The sequence below is a fragment of the Boleophthalmus pectinirostris genome, unplaced genomic scaffold (genome assembly GCF_026225935.1).
Source record: "Boleophthalmus pectinirostris isolate CB_2022bp ecotype Guang Dong unplaced genomic scaffold, ASM2622593v1 HiC_scaffold_16, whole genome shotgun sequence".
NCBI classification, from domain to species: domain Eukaryota; kingdom Metazoa; phylum Chordata; class Actinopteri; order Gobiiformes; family Gobiidae; genus Boleophthalmus; species Boleophthalmus pectinirostris.
In genome coordinates, this window is record NW_026571095.1 from 8412417 (window position 1) to 8433923 (window position 21507).

Sequence of the window (21507 nt, forward strand, 5' to 3'; positions counted from 1 at the left end):
TTTTGTAATAGTACATGTTGATTTGATATACAAAAATATCCAACATCATGTCCCATTTATTTATGATTTGGTGTTTTCGTTGTCAAAATGATGAAACAATCAGAAAGCAGACTCAGTCTCACTCTCTCATTTGTGTTGCCAATTTCAATGTTGAAATCCAGTGGGGTTTAAACTTAAAAGGACTCTGATCTGAATGGTCACTAGCTAAACCCCAGAGACTGCAGCCAGTCATGAGTCAGTGCTAGTGCAGCCTCTGCAGCTCAGGGAGGGAATTCTGTAGATTCTGAGCTTTCACATGAGGCATGGCCAGTCCATATACTGAGAAAAACTTGTATGCATCCTCTGTCTGCAGGTTTAGGCACAACAGATTCAGTTGTACTGTAGTATCTAGTCTCCATTGAGAAATTATTGGTTTACCTGAAATGTTCCACAGTTTGGAATAAAAATGATTTGACTCCACATGAGCAGGTGACAGCACCAGGTTGAGATACAGGTCAGAGAGGCCCCACTCACAGTAAAAATGGTACTTTATAGGCAATTTTTTTCTGAGTAATAGAAACACCTGTAAGGTAATAAAAGTTTTAATCCTGTACAGTGGAACATTCCAGACAAAAATAGCATCCCCATGAGACAGTGAACATCCACCAGAAGTTATATTAGCGCATATTTAAGAGACAAAATAAAGACATTATCAATGAAGTGAAATAACAATGGATATTTCAGATACTGAGAATCTTATAAACAAAACAAAATAAAACATAAAAACAGCATTATTATTATTTGCTTACAATTCTATTCCTCTACCTTGCAGGCTTAACTAATATTGGCTCTAAGCCACAGGTGATCTGAGATCTTTCCCCACCCATTCCTCCTATTGTTCAGTCCCCATTATGATGTGCAGATAAAGATAACTTAAAAGGCAGAAACACAATGCTATATTTAGTGTGCCATGGATGATAGTAATATTGAGAAAATAATTGTATTTATTTTGCTATATAATCCACAACAAACTATTTTATACAAAGCAGGCGTAGGAGCTGAAGAGCACATTTTATTGTACCCACAACAAATTTGGTCTATAATTACTGCATTAAAAAGCTACATTATATTTCAAGTGGACTTAAGTTTATAATACATACTTTACACCTTTAGAAGTATGCAAACAACTGGGACAACAACAATATTATGCCTATATGTAACTGAAGTATAATGTACTTTTAGACAACATAATATTTCCCAAAATGGACTTGAAGAACATTTTCAAAGCAGCCTCCATACCTTATGGATAATATGATATTAATTGATCATATACTTGATAACATTGCTGTCACAGTGGTGCTTGTATATTGGTGATTATTCTTCAAAAATACGAAGTTTTTCTTTCATAAAAATAAACTTTTCTGCACAAATCAGTGTACGTTACTTGTTTCCCGTAGCGCGGTGCTGGTCCGTATTCTGGACGCGCTTTACGTCAGCTTTGTGGGTTTAGCGCGCTATACTTAGCAACAGTTACGCAGATGTCGTTATGGAGACTGTGGCGAGGCTTTCAGCTGGTTAGCCAAACATCTCCAGCAAAAGACATGAGCAGAAAAACCAGACGGAGAAAACTGCAACACTTTATCCACAACTAACCGTCCGTGTAAACCCACATCTTTTAAGTGAGTAACCTTTCATTTCGACTTTAATCCAGTCATCTCAGCGATCCCGTGACATATAGCCCGATATATGAATGACTGTATGGGCACAATTTCAGCGTTAGCATCGAAGGCTAGTTAGCTGTGATGCTAAGCTATATTAGCCTCAATGAGCGGTTACTTCACACCAGCTGCTAGAAAGTTGGTAGCTCGATTTGGACATGATTTATCCAGCGTATTTTCAATCCGCTTGGCACACGTTGCTATCATTCTTTTAATATCATATTTAGTGTATTTTTTTCTATAATCCAGAGCTGTCTTAAATGTTCTTAGCGCTGGTAATGTCGAGTTTTAGGCCAACAAACTGGCCCATAGACTTGTGTTGTGGCCTAACCTAAACTTCCTGCGTCGCACAGCTCCGTGGCTAATTCGTCACGATAGCCTCGCCATTACAAAGATTTCCTTGTAAACTTGACCCTTTCACACCGTACAATATCACCAGTCACTCTGATTATTAAAGCCTCTGTGTTATAATCTGCTGCAGGCTATTTGCTAACGTTAGCTGTGATGCTAACTGTGGCTCCTTTTCTCTAAGCAGCTTTTTTGGTTGTTCTGTTTACGTCGTTATTGTTTGAGCATGATTGAAAGATGGTGTAAGATTTTTTTGCTTTGCTTCAGGTGTGGTATATGCAGAGAGATCGCGTAATAAGGCCCAGTTAGCCGTGTGAAATTGAGAAGTGTGGGTGGTAGGAGCAGGCCCATGTGTGGACAGCAAAAATGACCACATCTTGTATGCCAACCCCCCAGCATGCACCATTTAACTACAGATAAATTAATCTTAAAATCCAGCAATTGGCAATCCCATCATGTATTATTTTGTGGCTTTGTTGGCTAAAATTGTTGTTATATGATCAAAAGCATTATCCAACATTGATTATGCAGTGATTCCCTTTAATTTAAGAGACTATGGCACCCCAAAATTCTTCCTTATACTTGTAAAAACTACCAAAACAACCATTGGTAACAAAATCACACTTTCACTCACTGTTTTATCACAAATCTGCAAAATAAAAGATACATTTGAAAAGGGACTACTCAAAGAAACATAAAGGAGATGCTACAGAGTATTGAAAAAAGTATAATTAAAAGATAGTAGTCCCACTAAAATATATGGGAAACACTGGCTGTTTTAAATGTTGTTTATAGTAAAGATTATGACAAATTAAATCTTATAAATAGTTTCCGTACCAACTCTAAAACATCAGCATTTTAGACTAGCTATTGAAATAACAGAAGCATCGTCATCATTTCCTCTGCAAAATATAAAAACAGAATTTCAAAATGATGCAAAAACCACATTTGTTATTTTGTCAAAAAGCTTATGTTATGTAATGATTTTCAATTGAGAAGCTTATCAGGATTCAAACTATCTTAACTTTTATGTGACGCCATAATATACTCTAAAGAGTATCAATGTACTGCAAAAGAAGGAAGAAAATTTAACTTCAGTGTGGGTACAAGTTCAAGAAGAAAACCTTTATAATAGGATTGAAACATCTAACTTAATTAACAACTGAAATAAATTAGCTATATTTTGTAATCTACTGATCATTGGCTGAACTGGGCACAGACTAAAAGACGCCATGTGTCACAGACTCAGCAGGAATCAAACCAGAACAGCACACGAAGAATGTATATTTTAGAGTTTTAATGGAGAATCTCCTTGTGAATATCTTAACAGCATATCATATTTCTAAGTTGTTAGTTTAGCTTCATGTGGATCAGTCTTTTACAAAATCTCATATTTCAAATGTAGGTTTACTTTATGTAGAAAGTCTATAGATTGCGTGCGTGTGCCTGTGCGTGTGTACATTGTCTTTGCAATAATGGGGAAGTATGGGGTATTTTAGTTGTAATTCGAAAAGGTTTGGGCCGTAGAGAGTTGAATAAGAATCTTCCATGGCTAATTATTGGTTCCTTCTACTCTTTATTTGTTACAGCTTAGGCCTTTTATTGATACAGTCTATTTAAAACTGGTTTACTGGGATTATCCTGCATTATTTTAAGTAGTTTCACTGTTATGGTTCATCATTATATGCCTTTGTAGCAATGTATAATTCTGCTAAATTTGCTATCATGACAGGCTGAGTACTATTCTTGTGATGACAAAAAATAGTTTTAGTTTGACTCAAGATTGATCCTTTTTTTGTTTTGTTTTTTAAGAAAATGTCACATTTATTTAATCCTCTGAATCCAGTTTTAGTCAGCCACAGAATATATTTTCATGGGACATGTATGGACTTGTTCTTTGGACTGGAGTTTGTTTTGGTCTGATTTTGAGCTTTGAGATTGAAAAGTGGAAGTTGATTCTAGTCTATACTTGTTCTTGTTTACGCTTGCAGTTGATATAAATACACATATTGTTTTAATTATGGTTTTGGGTGTTACAATTACTTTTTGTTTAGTTTTTGTTTAATTTCACTCAGGAAAAATATGACATTGACAAAAACTGTGACTAATGACTGTAGTCGACAAGAATAACATTGGCACAAAGCTTTTCTTGCCAGGCCTACAATGTTAGCATCTGTCCACAGTGGCATCTAGAAACACCCATACAAAGACAAACATGGATCATTTAGCATTACTCATAAATGTTACCTTCTATTGAACAATGCACCAACATATACCTATTGACTAGGATTGTCAAAACATACATACCTAACTTATACTGAAACAGGTACTGACTGGCAATGATTATTATATTATATTGTAGCGTGTGAGTTACTGTGTCCAATCATTTCCCCCATGGATCAATACATTTTGTCTATTATAGTGTATAGGCCTGTCACCTGCTTATTTCTATGGATATGTCATTGCTCTGCCTGGAATGTTCCACAGTATGACATTAAACAGCTCTACCTTACATTTATTCAAATACAGACATTGTGACTGTGAGTGGGGTCTCCACAGATCTGACCTGTAACTTGGTCAGGTTTGGTGTCCTTGAAGATAGAAAGGTTTAATGCCATAATGAAAAAATGAGAAAAGCATTTGATGGATCCTCTGCCGGAAGAGTTACACAAGGTATCTTTAAATGTAATCATAATAACACATAGCTACAGTGAATGTTTAAACCCAAATTGGCGTCTTGCTCGTGGTAGAATCTTGATGGTGACGTTGTGGCTCTAAATGTCGTCTTTAATGAGAGGCTGGGTCAGAGGAGGTTTGTGCTCTGGACCTGAGCCCTGTGTCAGATGGGCCCGCTACTGTCATGTGTGGGAGTGTGGGCTATCTCTGCCTCTATCTCTGTCCATGTGTGTCTCTGTTTCTCTCTCCCTCTTTCTCTGTCTCTTTCCCTCTCTCTCAGCCTCTCTTCCTCTCTCTCTCTGTCTCTCTCTTTCCCCCTCCCTTCCTCTCTGTGTCTCTCCGTCTGTCTCTGTCTCTTTCTGCCTCTCTCCTTCTCTGTTTCTGCCCCCCCCCTTCCTGTCTGTTTGTCTCTCTTGTCTATCTCTCTCTGTCTCTCTCTCTCTCTCTCTCTCTTTTTCTCACTGTCTGTGTTTCTCTCTCTCTCTTTCTCTGTCCTTCTCTCTGCCTGTTTCTTTCTCTGTCTTTCTCTATCTGTCTTTCTGTCTGTCTCTTGTCTTTCTCTCTGCTCTGTGTTTCACTCTGTCTTTGTCTCTCTTTCTGTTTCTGTCTCTCTTGTCTTTCTCTCTGTCTCTGTCTTTCTCTCCGTGTCTGTCTTGCTATCCCGCTATCTGTCTTAGGGTTGTCAAGAGTATCAAAAAAGAACGACCGATATGGGGAGTTTTCATGACCGATGTCGATGATACGGATAGTTTAGAACCAATAAGCTTGACCGATATTTTTGGAAAGCCGATTATGATAATTTCCATTAAAGTATGTGATTTTTATTTATTACAAACTCATCCACAAATCTGTTGCAATCCAAAATGGTCAGATATCGTGCAGTGTCGCTCTAAATATCACGCTTTTTTAGGATTTTGAAAATGTAGTATCATGACAGCAATACTCTCTCTCCCCCTCTGTCCCTCTCTGTCTCTGTCTCTCTGTCTGTCTCTCTCGCCCACAAACAGCCCATGCCACCGTATTGATTTCTGTTGACAAAGCTCTCTGTGGAGTGGAAAATACTGCCCTGAACCTGCGGCAGATGCTCTAATTAAAGGCACATGCCAGGAGACGCTCTTTAACTCTAGTCTATGGTTTGAACTCATTTTACTGAGGCTGAGGTTTGATTTGTAGAAAGGGATGTCATTCACAATTTTATGACTATTCATGTTTATTGACCTAACTAGTATTGTCGCTAAAGAAATTACAATTGCATTTTTAACACAAAATAATATAAAAAGATGTGGTCAAGATCATTCTGAAAAGGAGTGTTGTGAGTGCTGTGATGGTTTTGTTTTGTTTTGTTTTTTCTTTTTTTTTCTTTTTCTTTAAATGCTTCTGGTTTTGAGGGGCCATTAATTAAGCAACATTTTTTAAAGCATACCAAAATTAATGTGGATAAATGCCTTAATTAAGGCTGTAACTAATGGTTATTTTAGTTGTCGGGTAGTCTAGTTCTATTGTGCATTGAGACTTTTTTTTTGTAATTCTTTATTTTTCATATTTTAAGTGGTATGAAAAAGACAAATACAATCTAATATGTGGGGTGTGCCTTCGATGCATATACATGAATAGTTATTACAACCAAAAAGAAAAACAAAATAATGGTTCAAACTAAATCTGGTCTTACAGTTTTGACAAATCTAATCCACTGTTTCCATTTGTTTTTAAATTTGTCATTATCGACCAATACCAAGGTTGAAATCAAAGGGTAGAGAGGGAATATATGAATAAAGTGTATTATTGATAAAAATCTGAAAGTGAAATTGAAATAGAAACTTTTTTATCATTTTGATTTAATAATGTCACTGTCTTTGCTATAAAAAAGGGTTTCGTATGTGTTTTAGCGTTGGTATAGTAAAGACAACAATTGTGATTATCCAAGTACGACTATGATTAATCAATTAATCATTGCAGCTTTAGTCATTACACCCTTTATATGCTTGTAGGTTTGCCAGAACAGAACAGAACCATGTATCTGAGTTTTTTTCAGACAGGTTTTGATCTTTAAAGTGGGTCATTTTGCTTTTGAATGTCGGGCCAGTCAACTTTCAGATTCAAAATGAAAGGCACGTTACAAAGACAAAAGCTATGATTGGAGGAGAGTGGGAGCAGTTTTGTGAACAGGAAGTGGGAAGACAGGACGTAATGAAGGTGAATGGATGGAGCAGGAAGTGGGGGGGGCTTCAAAGAGGACCATATCCTCAAAGTGCACAATAAAACAACACAGACACATGATCACACTTGATATATGGACTTAGAGCTGCTTGATTATTAATAATCACGATTATTTTGGTCAGTATGGAAATCACGATTATTCAAACGATTATTTTTTAGTTACACAATGCATTTATTCAGCGTTTCTCTCTCGCCAAAGTCCCAACTGTTCCATGCCTGGGCACAGTTTGATTGCGCTCACACTGGACAAACGTATGGCACTTTAGTGGCTATCTGTGCATGGGCACTGTTCTAAAGTCCTAGTGTGAAAATTGTTAACGTAAATAATTTCAACTCGATTATATAAGTTTGGAGTTGTTTGACACACAAATCAAAATCCCAATCAAAATTCAATTAATTGCACAACCTTATGTGAACTAATTGGATTCTAAGTTTTAGTATTGATTAGTACCTGATTTTCGACACTTTTGACAACCCTAGTCCCTTTAAAATCCCAATAAGTGAAAATAATCTGCGTATATCTGATCCTTGGTGTCCACTCTAGTCCTGTGCCTCAGATCAGGTTTCAGAACAGCAGCACTTTCTGTGGATTCAAGCAAATCAGCGTTGTAACAGAAACTCATATTCAGCCTACAAACATGTTTGTGGAAAGTATCAAAAATCTGATACTGATCAATACAAAACTAGTATCAAAACTAAATACTCATTTGAGGTATCAATGCTAAAAAATCTTTCATAGCACAGAAATGAATCTTGAGCTGTATCAGAACAAGTATAAGAGCACAAAGACTATGGAACCTACCTGGACCACTGAGGGATTACACAGACAAAAGGACACATGGGAATAGAAAAAAGATCATTTAAACGTTCTCTTTTTTCTCTTACAGGAGGAGCCTTGTCGATGGTCAGACCCTGTTTTGGACCAAACTTGTGAAACCGCTGAACACTTACATGGCCACACTCCACTGCATCGCGGTGAAACCCAAAGCTAGTGCAGCCTCTCCGCTTCATATTTTAGCATGTTAGCGTACGGCTAGCTGCCCTCCATCCTCATCTCTGGCCCCTCCAGGGGGAGCTCTCATCTCGGTACCGTAGCCCCAAACCATTCCATCACCTCATTTGGTTTATCTCCCATCTTCAGCTTTTGTTTGTGGTACTATTACTGAGTTTGCCTCAGTATTGTCATCCACTTACCCTTGCTTTATATTACATTATCATCTTTTTTTTTTTTTTTTCTTCAAACACGCTTAAGAACAATAAACAGAATTCAACTCCAATTTTATCACCAAATCTGAACACTTTAACTCTGAGGCCGCAAGACGGTCGTTCCGGTGGTCATTTGGGTTGCATGGAATTGGCCTAACCGTGGAGAAGCCGGGCTACCACAAGCTGATGGACTTTGACAAGCGCGGAGTGGGCGGGGGAGGGGGGGAGGGGGGCGGGGGGAGGAGGGGGGCAAGGCCGAGGCGGAGGACGGGAAGAGGATGTCCGGAAAAGCGGGCAGCCGCTCGGGGCACAGCGGCCGGGGAACGGGGTCCAACTCCGGGGTGCTCATGGTGGGGCCCAACTTCAGGGTGGGCAAGAAGATCGGTTGTGGGAACTTCGGAGAGCTCCGACTGGGCAAGAACCTCTACACCAATGAATACGTCGCCATCAAGCTGGTGAGATGTTCTGTGCCATTTATTATGTCGTGTTTTTGTTTGTCATGGCTGAAGTGGGACTAAACACTTCAACTCTGCCAACGACCACATTTCAGTAGCAGTAGCCAGAGGTCTAAAGGGGAGGAGGGGCGGGGTCTGGAGGTGTAAGTAACAGTGTGATTGAACAGCGATTCACGCTTCAAACTCCGCTCCTACATCCAGGCATTTGTAATAGGGGAGGGCGATATCTCAATATAATGCTTATATTTTATTCTGATTTCACCACTTCGCTTGTTTGCCTTCTCTGCTTGCCCCTGCTGTTTTCTTCAAATTAGCCATGTGGCTTTAAGTTTTGTTTCTGTAAAACATAAACAAATGTGCGTAAAACTGCAGTAAAAACTGCATTAAACGCATATATCAAGCGGGCTGAAGTGGTTCTATAGTAGTTATGCTTTACATTACTAAAGTTTATTTATGCAGGAGATTTAAATTAATGATCTACTGCAATGTATAACTTGTACAACAGTATTTGGAAATGTTTAGTTTGATCTGCGCAGTGGATTGTGGGATACCTCATAGCTCTTTACCGCTGGTTACCAGCATATTTGTTTTTGCAGTTGTTTCCTTTACAGATATCGAGATATATATTTTTTGCTTCATATCGCCCAGCCCTAGTTTGTAATCAGAAACACTTGGCTAAATTTAGTCAGTGTAGTCCTGTGTGATCCCATGTAGTCTTAAAACAAAGTTGCCCTTACCGGAAAATATAAAAGTGGGCACGGTACAAACCTGAAGCACTCTGACTGAATATATTAAAAGTCCTTTATTGCATGAAGAGATGCCAGCGCATTTTGACCAGAAAGATGGACTTTGCCCTGACGAAGACCATCTTGCTGGTGGAAATGCGTTTGCATCCTTTCATCCAATAAAGGACTGTTTTAAGACTACTAGTTTAACCCTTGTAGAGCACCTGTACTGTTATTTTTTAACTCTCTTATGACCCATTGAAGCGCTCTACCTCCTTTTTTTTCATCTGATCCCATGTAGTACTTGAAATTGCAGTGGAGGCAACACACACTCAGTTTTTGACCGTAAAGTTGCAAATATGCCTAATTTGTACAGAAATTGCCAAAAAGCACTAAGAAAAGTAGACGCCATATCTAAAATCACCATATACAGCGATAAAAGGTTTAGTGATTAGTTTCACTTTAAAACATTTTGTTTTAATCTAATCATCATCATAATCAAGTGTATCATTACTCCCTCTATAAATAAACCACTAGAATTCTAGTCCACTTATACCACTTGGAGGTTACTCAAAATATATTTTTTGAATGTGGCCATATACCAGATCTTTCAGATCTTAAATGTTTCGGTCAATTCAACTGCCCAGCATAATTTTGCATGTGATCAATTCATTTCAGTTATACATACATACGTACATACATACATACGTACATACGTACATACGTACATACATACATACATACATACGTACATACGTACATACATACATGTGATGGCGCTATAAAATGTGGATCAACAAAATGGCTGCTTAAAATGATAAAACTGAAATTTCAACCTGTATTTTTGTCAATTAAAAATGACTACTCTTGATCAACTGAATAAAATCCAGTAAAAGGGGCTGATAAGGGCCTGTTTACATTACCCATCTCTCCCCCAGTATTGATAAAAAGTGGGTTGCAACAGGAAGGAAACCCTGCAAAAGTGTCTGATTCACTGTGGCAACCTCATCTCAAAAGCCATAACAAGTAATATATGTAATAAAGTGGGCATAAATTGGTGACTTTGACTTAAAATGAAAGTACATGAGTAATAATTGGAATCCTGTTTTGTAGGAGCCAATCAAGTCTCGAGCGCCACAGCTTCATCTAGAATATCGCTTCTACAAACAGCTGGGGAGTTCAGGTGAGTGATCAATCTGAACTATGACCCAGAAAGGACCGTTTGAGATAGTCATCAGTTCCATGTGGTTCTTATCAAACAGCATCTGATCGGATAAATTATTCTGTCCCTGGCAACTTCTTCCTATGGTTCTCATCCCTTTTAAAATGTGTCCATGGGTTTAAGAATAATGAGAAGCTACTATACTGATTAAAGGTCCTATATTACACAAAATGGAGTCTTGTGAGTTTTAAGCCTTGTGATAATGTTGTTCCCTCTGTTTTGTTTCATTCACACTTCAATATGCTCTGTTCCACCTTGTGATGTCATGTAGTGGTGGTTTTCAAGTTAACGGCTACCTTTTACCTTTAGTTCAGTAGAGATTTCTGTCTGAAAGAAGAGCTCAGTGTGAATGAACCAAAACACAACTCTGGTTATGTTTTTGATGAGGAAACACCGGTATAACATGGATCAGAAAATAGGGTAATATGGGCCCTTTAATAATTTAAAACAATATTATTTATTGAATGGGAAAAAGACCTTGACGTTGCATGTAACAGAAAACTGGATTCCGTTTTTTCCCACAATTTTTACAAAAAAGAAAAAAAAGGAAAAATTAATTTCATTTAAGGACATGATAAAACACTACACTACATTTTGAGAGGTTTTTAGAAATAAAAGTTATTAAACATAATCTCTTCATTGTGCACCTCATAGTGACTGTTGTAAATGTGTTGTGTGCAGAGGGGGTCCCGCAGGTGTTTTACTTTGGTCCATGTGGGAAGTACAACGCCATGGTGCTGGAGCTGCTCGGGCCCAGTTTAGAAGACCTGTTTGACCTCTGTGACCGGACCTTCTCCCTCAAGACTGTCCTCATGATAGCCATACAACTGGTAAGGACATCTGCAGACTGTCCACATCATCAGACAAAGAGCAATTCATCCATTTTTAGGTAAAGTGGACTTATTATGCAAAAGCAACTCTTCAGAGTTTTAAACCAAGTTGTCAACACAGTTGTTTCCCCATCTCATTTTCTCTTTGATGTGTTTGTGATTCATGTGATTCATGCCTGAGTAACCTTTATTCTCCTGTATTCAAGACGACGTTGCTCATATCTAAACCTGTTTTCACTGCCAAACGCCCGCTGCTCTGTGCTTACTTCGTTCTCTAATTTTCTTTTCTTAATCTGTGATATGTGTAGGATGCAGCAGTGTCACGTAGTCATTTTGGTATAAAGGAAAACCCATCAGCTCTGGGGTGCTGACAGCTACACGGCTCTTTGTTGTGATGATGTTTATGATGTGATGTCCTCTCCTATTGGGCACCTCCGTTTTCTAACGTGAAAGTCAGCGGACTTGTTTCTTTTATTGTCATTGACATATGTCATTTTAGATCAATATTGCATTTTAAAATGTCGAAGTAGGAACACTACATTTTGAGATGTGATTTGAAGGTGGCTATTGGTAGTTTCTGTCCATTTACTGTGTACATGTTCTAATGTCCAGTGTGTAGACAGTGAAATGGACTGCATGCCTTTTCAAATGGTTGTATCTGTGAGAGAGTTTATTTTGTTTTGCGACTCTTTGTTAGATAACCCGCATGGAGTTCGTGCACACTAGAAGCCTGATCTATCGGGACGTAAAGCCAGAGAACTTCCTGGTCGGCCGGCCCGGCTCCAAACGGCAGCACACCATCCACATCATCGACTTTGGGCTGGCAAAGGAGTACATCGACCCTGAGACCAAGAAACACATCCCCTACAGAGAACACAAGAGCCTGACTGGGACTGCACGCTACATGAGCATCAACACACACCTGGGCAAAGGTGAGACCCAGCTGCTCTGTTCACCACTGCCACAAAATAGTGCTGTAGTCAGCTAGAGAAATTATTGGTTGACTAAAGACCTGTGTGTGGTAAAAGCCCTCAAAACTATTATGTATGTCTATGTACCTGAACCCAATGGGGTTCATGCTAAAACAATTATTTATGCAGAAAAAAGTACATGGTAACAATGTATCATGATACATGAGTTTAATCTACTTATGATAAATATAAAAAATACCAAATCTTCAGCTCACTCATTCACTTGTCTTTCCTGCCCATCTAAATCCTTCTAATCTATATAAAATTATTAGTTGACTAATACAAATCCAAGAAAGTTGACTAAGACATCATCGACTGATTAACTAAACGAGTAAAGACCCACAGACACAAGAGGTCATGGCCACAAGAGGGTCCAGCACAAGAGGTCACAGCCATAAGAGGGCACCACACTGTAATGGGCTGGAAGTGCTGCAGACACTGAAGCTGCTGTGGTTTTTGTGTTTCAGAGCAAAGCCGGAGGGATGACCTAGAGGCGCTAGGACACATGTTCATGTACTTCCTCAGAGGGAGCCTGCCCTGGCAGGGACTCAAGGTCAGGACAAAGAAACCCTCACATTAAATACAAGAAGAATACAAAACGACACACAAGACCCTGAAATGACTCTGCCCTGTGCGTTTCAGGCGGACACTCTGAAGGAGCGATACCAGAAAATCGGAGACACAAAGAGGGACACACCTATAGAGGTCCTCTGTGACAGCTTTCCAGGTTGGACCTGATTCAGTCCATACATGTTGTGAGAGCTATGTTGTGTAGCTTGGATAAATGACAAATGTATGTTTGAAGTAGTTACAGTGTAGCAGGCCTGTGTGTGGCTCTGCTTTGTGTGCGTCTCTGCTGTATGTGTGCATCTCTGCTGTGTGTCTGACTCTGGCTGTGTGTGGAACAGAAGAGATGGCCACGTACCTGCGATACGTGCGGCGCCTGGACTTCTTTGAAAAACCCGACTACGACTATCTGAGGAAGCTGTTCACCGACCTGTTCGATAGAAACGGATACATCTTTGACTACCAGTACGACTGGACCGGGAAGCCCCTGGTGAGTCGCATGGACATCACTTTGTAATGTAATAATGTATTAGTATTTAGTGTTACTCTTGATAAATGAACTGAGTAAAATCCCTGTCACATCTGTGTTATTTATATTTGCTCTAGTTAAATAAAGCCCAAAGCTGTATTGTATGTGCATTCTATTCTTATGATGTTCTGTCCCTCCTGATGCAGCCCACGCCCATCGGACCCGTCTCCACAGAGACACCCCTGCAGACGGGGAACAGAGAGAAGGCGCCTCAGACCAAAAACCAGGTGAGCTGCTTATACGTCACAGGGACCCGCACACAGGGACCCGCACACAGGGGCCCGCACACAGGGGCCCGCACACAGGGGCCCGCACACAGGGGCCCGCACACAGGGGCCCGCACACAGGGGCCCGCACACAGGGGCCCGCACACAGGGGCCCGCACACAGGGGCCCGCACACAGGGGCCCGCACACAGGGGCCCGCACACAGGGACCCGCACACAGGGACCCATGCACTCAGGCTCAGGGGTGTACTGGAGAAACATGTGGGCATAATTGATTTTCTAGGCCACTCACTGTGTCAGTAAACATGAGTTTGTAGTAGCAGTTCTCTATTCCACTCTTTGATTTTGGCTGTGTTCTGACTTGCTCTTCTTCCACCTCTTTTCTGACTCCTCTCTCTCTGGGGCTCGTGACTGTCCCCTGTAGTCTGCAGAGGGGAAGGGGTCTCAGCCCGCTCCACTGCCCCAGGGCCTCACTGCAGACAGACTGGGAGGCTCGGTGCAGGTACTGAGCGCTCTGTCTCAGCCGTGTGTGTCTCTGCTGCCCTCTTCAGCCCTGTCAGGGGAATGCGGCTGGGCTTCTCATGTTCGTTCTCTCTGTTCTTCTACAGCAGAGCAGTTTATGAAACAGGCACAGGGTGTTTAGGCTGCTCCAGTTTCTTCACTGTTTTGAGCTTATTTTCCCCAGTGGAGTAAAATACTGTCAGTAATGTTCAGCTTACTCTCACTTTTACTTTTCCCTCTGCTGATAAACTCCAGCACTCCTACCACAAACCCTTAGAAAGAAAAGCAGTTTCTCACATGATCCACGAGTGATGGCACATAGTGATGGCTAGACATGGATTTTTGAGCCCATACTGGTGTCCAATATTCATCTTGCTGTAGTGATATTAAGCTTTTAAAATCTATATCTGTAACATAATATTAATATTTTCACTCATTTAGTTTATTCAAAAAGACAAACTGGGAATGACACATTGGAACACAGACACTTGGGCAGTGCAGAAAAAAAATATCAGCCTCAAATATTGGGTACATTTTTAAATCCAGACTGATATTTGTGAGAAAACACTGATTATACAATTCCTAATGATGGACACTAAAATCCCCCACAACTCCCAGTCAATTGTTTTGTATGAATGTGGAACATGCTGAGTTCCTCTGCAGAGCCAGGTCTGAACAGGGCCTGTGTGCACTGTCTGTCCGTCTGCATGTCCCTCTGTCTCTGCTGCTGTTTCACTACCACTGTTTGTGTTAGTGTTATTTATAGTGTTTTGACTTGGGCTTTTTTGGTGAAGTTTTCTCCTCATTTGTAAAGTGTTTAACATGTTCTTGATGACATCCACGCGCAGCTCCCTGTCCACAGCTCGATCTGTCACGATTTATTGATTTGAGCGTGATTCTGCAAAAACCTCACAGAGATGTTATTACATTGGAAATGGCCTCACTGACCCTTCCTCTGACCAAATGTAGCCAGCTGCAGTTGAGCACAGAGCTTATCGCGATACATTGTGCAGTAAATAAGATGAGTTTTTAGAATGTTTTTAAACCGTCTGCTTTGAATGATGTGTTCCATGTCACTAGTGGGCTCTGTGTCTCGAATGTCTCTGCCTCAGTCCAGGGTTAAAGGTTGACTGGATGTCTAAACACAGCTGTTGTGTGGTTTCCTAGGTGATGAACTCCACCAATGGGGAGCTGAACACAGACGACCCCACCGCGGGACACTCGAACGCACCAATCACAGCCAACGCAGAGGTGGAAGTGGCTGATGATACTAAGTAGGAATTTCTGCATATTATACTAAACTACACAATGTTGTCTCATCTTTTTACACATCATTTCCAAATCATTTAAGTTTAATTATGATTTATCCATAAACCATATATATAAATGGACATGTAACCTCACTAGTTGCTGCGTTCCAAATTAGGGATGGGCATGATTAGTCGATTAATCAATAATTGATCATTAAGAATTTCATCGATTACGTAAACTTTAATCGACAAACCGAATGCAGGTTGCTATGCGTAGCGTGACCAAACGGGGGTCCGTACATGTAGCTCTCTGCACTCAGAAGGAGCAAGCAAACACAAACAGTCGGTCAGCCTGTAACGTACCGAAGCACAAATGCGTATTTAACGATGACTTGTACAAGAAATTCCACACTTTCCGTTCCGGTCGGGACAAGTGTGAGGCCATGTGCACAGTGTACAAAGCAGCACATATGTTTCGGTGTCCAGTGAGAAAAAGCTTTGTCAGGTGAGAGAAGCGCAATGTCGATGACGAGTCCTCACCTCCCGCCCCTCGTACGGTGTCCTGGTTTTGACAAACGCAAATATGGTCACACTAACCTGTATTCCATTGAGTCATGTCTTTTAATCCGACAGAAGTTGACCGCATCAGCGACACAAGAGCTGTAGTTTTATCTTCGCTTAGTTTATGCAAATTAGCGATGCGGTTTTAAGTTTCGTTTCTGTGAGAGTTGCGCAAAACTGAATTAAACACATTATAATAAACAGGCTGATGTGGCTCTAGAGTGGTTACGGTTTATTTGTCGTAAAGTTGAATTTATTTACGCAGATTAGGAGTGCAGATAGTAATAATAATGATGATCATTTTAATATAAAAACGTTAATGATTAATCGATAATCGATCGTTAATTCTCTCAACGATCGATTAAGAAAATTTCATCGAATGCCCATCCCTATTCCAAATAGGAAGTTAGTATGGGTGCGCTTCCGGCTTCATTGACTCCAGCTCCAGTTCACTTTCTATTGAAAAAGTGTGACCCCTCTCTCTCTGTAACTGCTGCTGTCAGGCTCCTCATTTTAGTTTGAAAATGTTCATATTAACCTGCTCTACATGATCCTGGTGTTTTAATTTTGCTGTTTTGTTTATAAATCAGTTCCTTTTTCTAATATGGGCCTCTGCTCTAAATTCACTCATATAACTGATAGTTTTGGTGAGCTTCATTTACCTATAGCCAAACACTATGGGTGATGTCCCCCTGCTTTAGTCCATTTCTTTATAAAGCGTATGGGTGTACCTAATTTTATTATTTTTTTTTACTATCTTAAGAATGTGAAAAACAGAATTGGTTCATTTTAATCTGTCAAGAGTCTCATTCACAGGACAGAAATGAAGCTCTCCTGAATAGATTTAGAATGATCTTGAGCTGTATCAGAACAAGTATAAGAGCACATAGACTAGACTAAGGCCACATGGGAATAGAAAAAGTACTGTGATTTAATGTTGAAAATCACGTTCTATTCTATTCTTCATTATCATGATGGTATTGGAATCTGTATTGAGTATCTAGTCTATTAGTAGATTATGCTAAAAATGTCCCTGGTTGTGTTTCAGGTGCTGCTGCTTTTTCAAGAGGAGGAAGAGGAAAGCTCTCCAGAGACACAAATAAAGCTCTATTCTGGGGCTTTCCCTGTCCTTCTGTCTCCTGTACCTCTGTCTCTCACACACACGCCCTCAGTACGGGGGGTCCAGCGGCTACCCTGGACACATGCCCCCTGAGGAGATAAAGTACAGACTCCAAATGTAAAACTGGATTCACAGCGCGGTGGACATATGAGCTTACCACCAACAGCTGAACATGAATGAACAGTTGTCTATAGACTGTAATTTTTTTTAATTTTCAGATGATTTTTCCTTACTGACTGGTTCAGAGGAGTTTATTCTGAAAAGTAGGACATTTAAGGACGGATTTGGACCATAACTTTGCAGATACTTCACCTGGAGTTCAAATGCAGGCTCTGGGGCTGAGTCAAAACTGGAATCTATTCTCAGAAGGTGACCTCTCTCTCTCACACCGAATGAAACGTTAAAGATGTTTATGTTAAAGACTATGCTTTCTCTGTTTTAATTTGTCACTAAACCATCTGGAACCTGCGTTCACTCTGTCCTTTCAGTTGTTTGAAAGTTTGTGTTTTGTAGCTTCTTAGTGTGTTAACTCCAAATGTAATTTTTTAAATAACTTGTATTTTTAATTTTCTTTTTTTCTTTGTTTTTCTCTCTGGGTTGGAGGATTGGACGTTGAAATCTCCATTAAAACAACCAAACAGAATAAAAAACATCATGAACATACTGTAGGGTTATATGGGCTCTTGTTGTTTTCATAGACCGGTTAAAGAGAGGGTATTTTACTTCTAATAGGTAATGCATAGATATTTAGATCACCATGTTATCTTTTTTTCACACTTGAGTCTTCCCTCTCCTTGCTCCCCCCTAAATCACTCCCCCTTCAGTGTGCTATCACAGTGCAGTAAGTGTGAAACTACTGCACATCGCATCAGGTTTGTGAAGTTGTTTTGCATCATGCTTTTATATATTTATGGAGCATTGTCGTGTGGGAGCAAAGACAGTATAGGCTTGTTGGGCGGAGCACTGCACAGAATCTTACAGCTAATCATAAGGAGGGTTCAAATAGGGAGAGATCGCTTATTTACCAAATCATGCGTATATCTTAAACTTCTTCAGACACGCTTTTGATGAGGGAACAAAATTGTAACACGGTAGAAAGCTCCAAAAATTCATTATGCTCCCCCTTCAAAGCTCCGCATTATTAGTTTAATCAGCAATACCACGCTTGAAATTCTCGTCTTGAAAAGGAGACAGCTGGTAATATCACATGCCACAGTGGGGCAGAAGTGGCTCAAGTGGAAACTGTTGTTGTGTCCTTAGGCTAGACACTTCACCCTCATTGTCTAATATGTATGTGAATGTGTGTGTGGTGGTTGAAAGGGCCGATGGTACAGACTGGCGGCCTCACTTCTGTCAACCTCAGGGCGGCTGTGGCTACACCATCACGAGATGTGGAGTATTTTTTGAGTATCTAAATAAGCACTATACAAATCAAATGCATTATAATTATGAAGTCCTCTAACTAGATTTCTATCCTTGCCTTGGTCCACCTTATAACAATCTTGTGTTCTTTAACATCAAAAATAAGGCTAGAGAGGCTCGCATACATGTTTCAGAAATGTAGTGATCTCTCCCAGGCCCTATTCAACCCTGTAAATGTTAATTTTTCTCTTTGTAGTGTCAAGTTCTCCTGATACCAACAGTTTACCCACACCTCACACTAACAGAAACTTTCTTTACACTCTAACCAGAAACTTGTGTCATCTTCACTTCCCTTTGCTCTGTCCGCCTACTTGGCACTACTCAGAGACAGTTCTCAGAGTTACTGTACTACGAAAGTGTATTTATATAGAAAAAGGCAGATTAAACATAGAATTCACGTCAAAATCTTAAACACCCTCCCTTCTGTTTTCTACTGTTGTGCAATGTGCATATTGTCCCTTATAATCTAAATAAAACAACTAGTCAACAATTTTTGGTTGACCAAGACGCCATCAACGGATAAAAAGACTAAATGACCAAAAGATAGTCCTATACTGGTGTATCGAAGTACAATAGAAATACAATGGAATTTTTTTTGTATATTTATATTATATATAAATAGCTTCAGCTGCAGCAAGAGACTGATTCTATTCTGAGTCTGAGGAAGTTGTTCATGTTTCATTTAAATGTGTGGCCAGCTGTCACCTGCTCTCCTCCATTCATGTGATTACACTATTTAAAGTGCTTTTGACAGAATCATATTTTTTTCTATTTATTATTTGGGTTAGTGGGATAGTACCTGAAGTATAAATATTCATCATAATTGTACATTAATTATAAACCATACATTTCACTAAGTGGCAGTTTGGGAAGAAAAGAAAAAGTTGGAAAATACAGGAAGTAGCGCTGAGTTCTAAAACGGAATACATCTTATGTCAGCAGCTGTCAACCAAAATGCAGAAACAATTTAAACACAAAGAAGCATTTTTTTTTCTGACAGTTTAAACATTAATTTAACAAAATTAAGGTACCTTTTATTTATTTTAGTCTAATATTAGCTAATTAAGGTTTTGACCCTTGTTAGTATTACGGTTGCTATAACATTCGTCGACCTGTCATATCTGCAGCATGTGTCCAACCAGGAAGTAAAATTATAAACTTTGCTAAAACTACAAAAGTAGATAAGACTAGGATTTTTTTTTAAAGTTTGTTATAGAGAAATTAGTAGTCTAACCTGTCATATGCACTTACAGTATATACAGTATAAGTGTGTGTTTCTGAATATTAGAGGTGACATGTTTTATATAATAGTGCTGGTGGCTGCAGTTCCAACTTTCATAATGAGAAAATGTCGTATCCATTTGTTCATCGACAGAAATGTGCTGATGTCAGGGTCAGATGAGACTGATTCGTAACTGTGACTTTTAGTCAGTCATCAAAGAGAAACACTGATCAATAAGATGTGAAGATTATTCATTTCTTTTGTTGTACTAATATCAATGTGTGTAATCCCTCAGTCGTCCAGGTAAGATCCATAGCAACAGAGACAACTTTCAATAATATAATGAACTTAATGAAGTAAAAGCTGGTAGATTAATGGCAATTTATAAGAATCATTACTTATCCTATTCAAAATGTTCTTACATAAAAGTACTTAGAAGTTTAAATGCCAACATTGTAAAATATCCCCTTCATGTTTCGGTCTAAATTTTTGAAAATGCCTGACTAAGATGACTCAGTTCAAACAGAATTTCTTTGGAGCACAGACAAATGTCCTCTGTCTCTGTATTCTCATCATAAGCTCTACATAGAGAAAAGGAAGATTTCAAATTCCGCCTACATTTTTGGGGGTAAATATAAGAATGGGTATAGCTGGTGTACCTGGAGATGGTCTGAGAGACAGCAGACTATTAGGTCTTGACAATTTCCATGTGAAAGCTGAAGCAGATCTCAGTAAACATGACCTTTAGAGACTTGTAATGAGGCAAACATGTCCACGTAGAATTTATATAAAATTCCTATTAAATGTTTTAAATTTTTGGGTTATTTTTTATTTGTGGGTTTGGAAATAAAGCGGTCCAGATTCTTCTCAGAATAGTGAATCTGACAGGAAATAAGTGGGTGACAGCTTTGTATTAATGCTTTACATGTCCATGAGATTGAGAGTTCCCTTTTATCAGAAACTGAACAGAAAATAATTAACAAAAAGTACAAGGTCCTCAGAACATGAACAGGATATGCCATTCATGCAGTTAAGAGTGTATCACTATTATTTCCACTTCATGGTTTAAACATTATCTACAGTTTTCTATTAATCTTATCTTTATTATCGTCATGGAATAACAAATTTTCTGTATTTTATCAAAGACTTGTACTTTTCATTCCAAGTACAACTAGCCACAACTTTGATTTTGTAATACACACATGAATGACTTAAATGATTAAAGCAGCGATGATAGCTCACAAAGTGTACTTACCTTGCTTAACTATGTTTGCACATAATTAAATCAAAGATCAATTCAAATTTTATTAGTATTCCTTTGATCAAACAAGAAAAGTGGAGTAAACAGTAATTACACTGGAGAATTTACATGTTTCCAACTCCCCTGCTTCCAAAAGACAAATAAATAAATAATAATCTAATCTAAATTAGTTTTGAGAGAACTAAAAGTAGCCATCTCACTCAATTTTAGGTTTGCCTCATGGAGCTCTATTAGCTAATATTTCATAAAATAAAAGAAATTCACTTAAAAAACAAATACAAATATTTATCCATCATCTGAACTTCTGCACAAACTTTTTCATTTTGAACAAAACAACTGTGTGTGTTTTTTGAGGAGACCGAATCCATTGAAACTCACTGGGAAAGTCTTCATTCACAAATGCAAATGAATGAAAACACACCCATCCTTCTTTGAACTTAAAAAATGATCTAAAACAGCAATACGCCTCGATCTAACTGGTGGAGACAAATGGTGCCATTAC

At 39.1% G+C, this 21507-nt stretch overlaps 1 protein-coding gene across 1 annotated transcript; it reads left to right on the forward strand.

Annotated features, from left to right (window-relative positions):
* Positions 1–1503: 1503 nt before the first annotated feature.
* LOC110157797 (casein kinase I-like) lies at positions 1504–17763 on the forward strand. The gene is given in 12 exon segments (XM_055151650.1): positions 1504–1658; positions 7826–8382; positions 8385–8599; positions 10438–10507; positions 11228–11376; positions 12074–12308; positions 12815–12900; positions 12990–13074; positions 13256–13404; positions 13590–13670; positions 15337–15443; positions 17029–17763. Coding segments are annotated over 11 exon segments (1284 nt in total). The 5' UTR covers positions 1504–1658; positions 7826–8330; the 3' UTR covers positions 17084–17763.
* The last annotated feature ends 3744 nt before the right edge of the window (positions 17764–21507 follow it).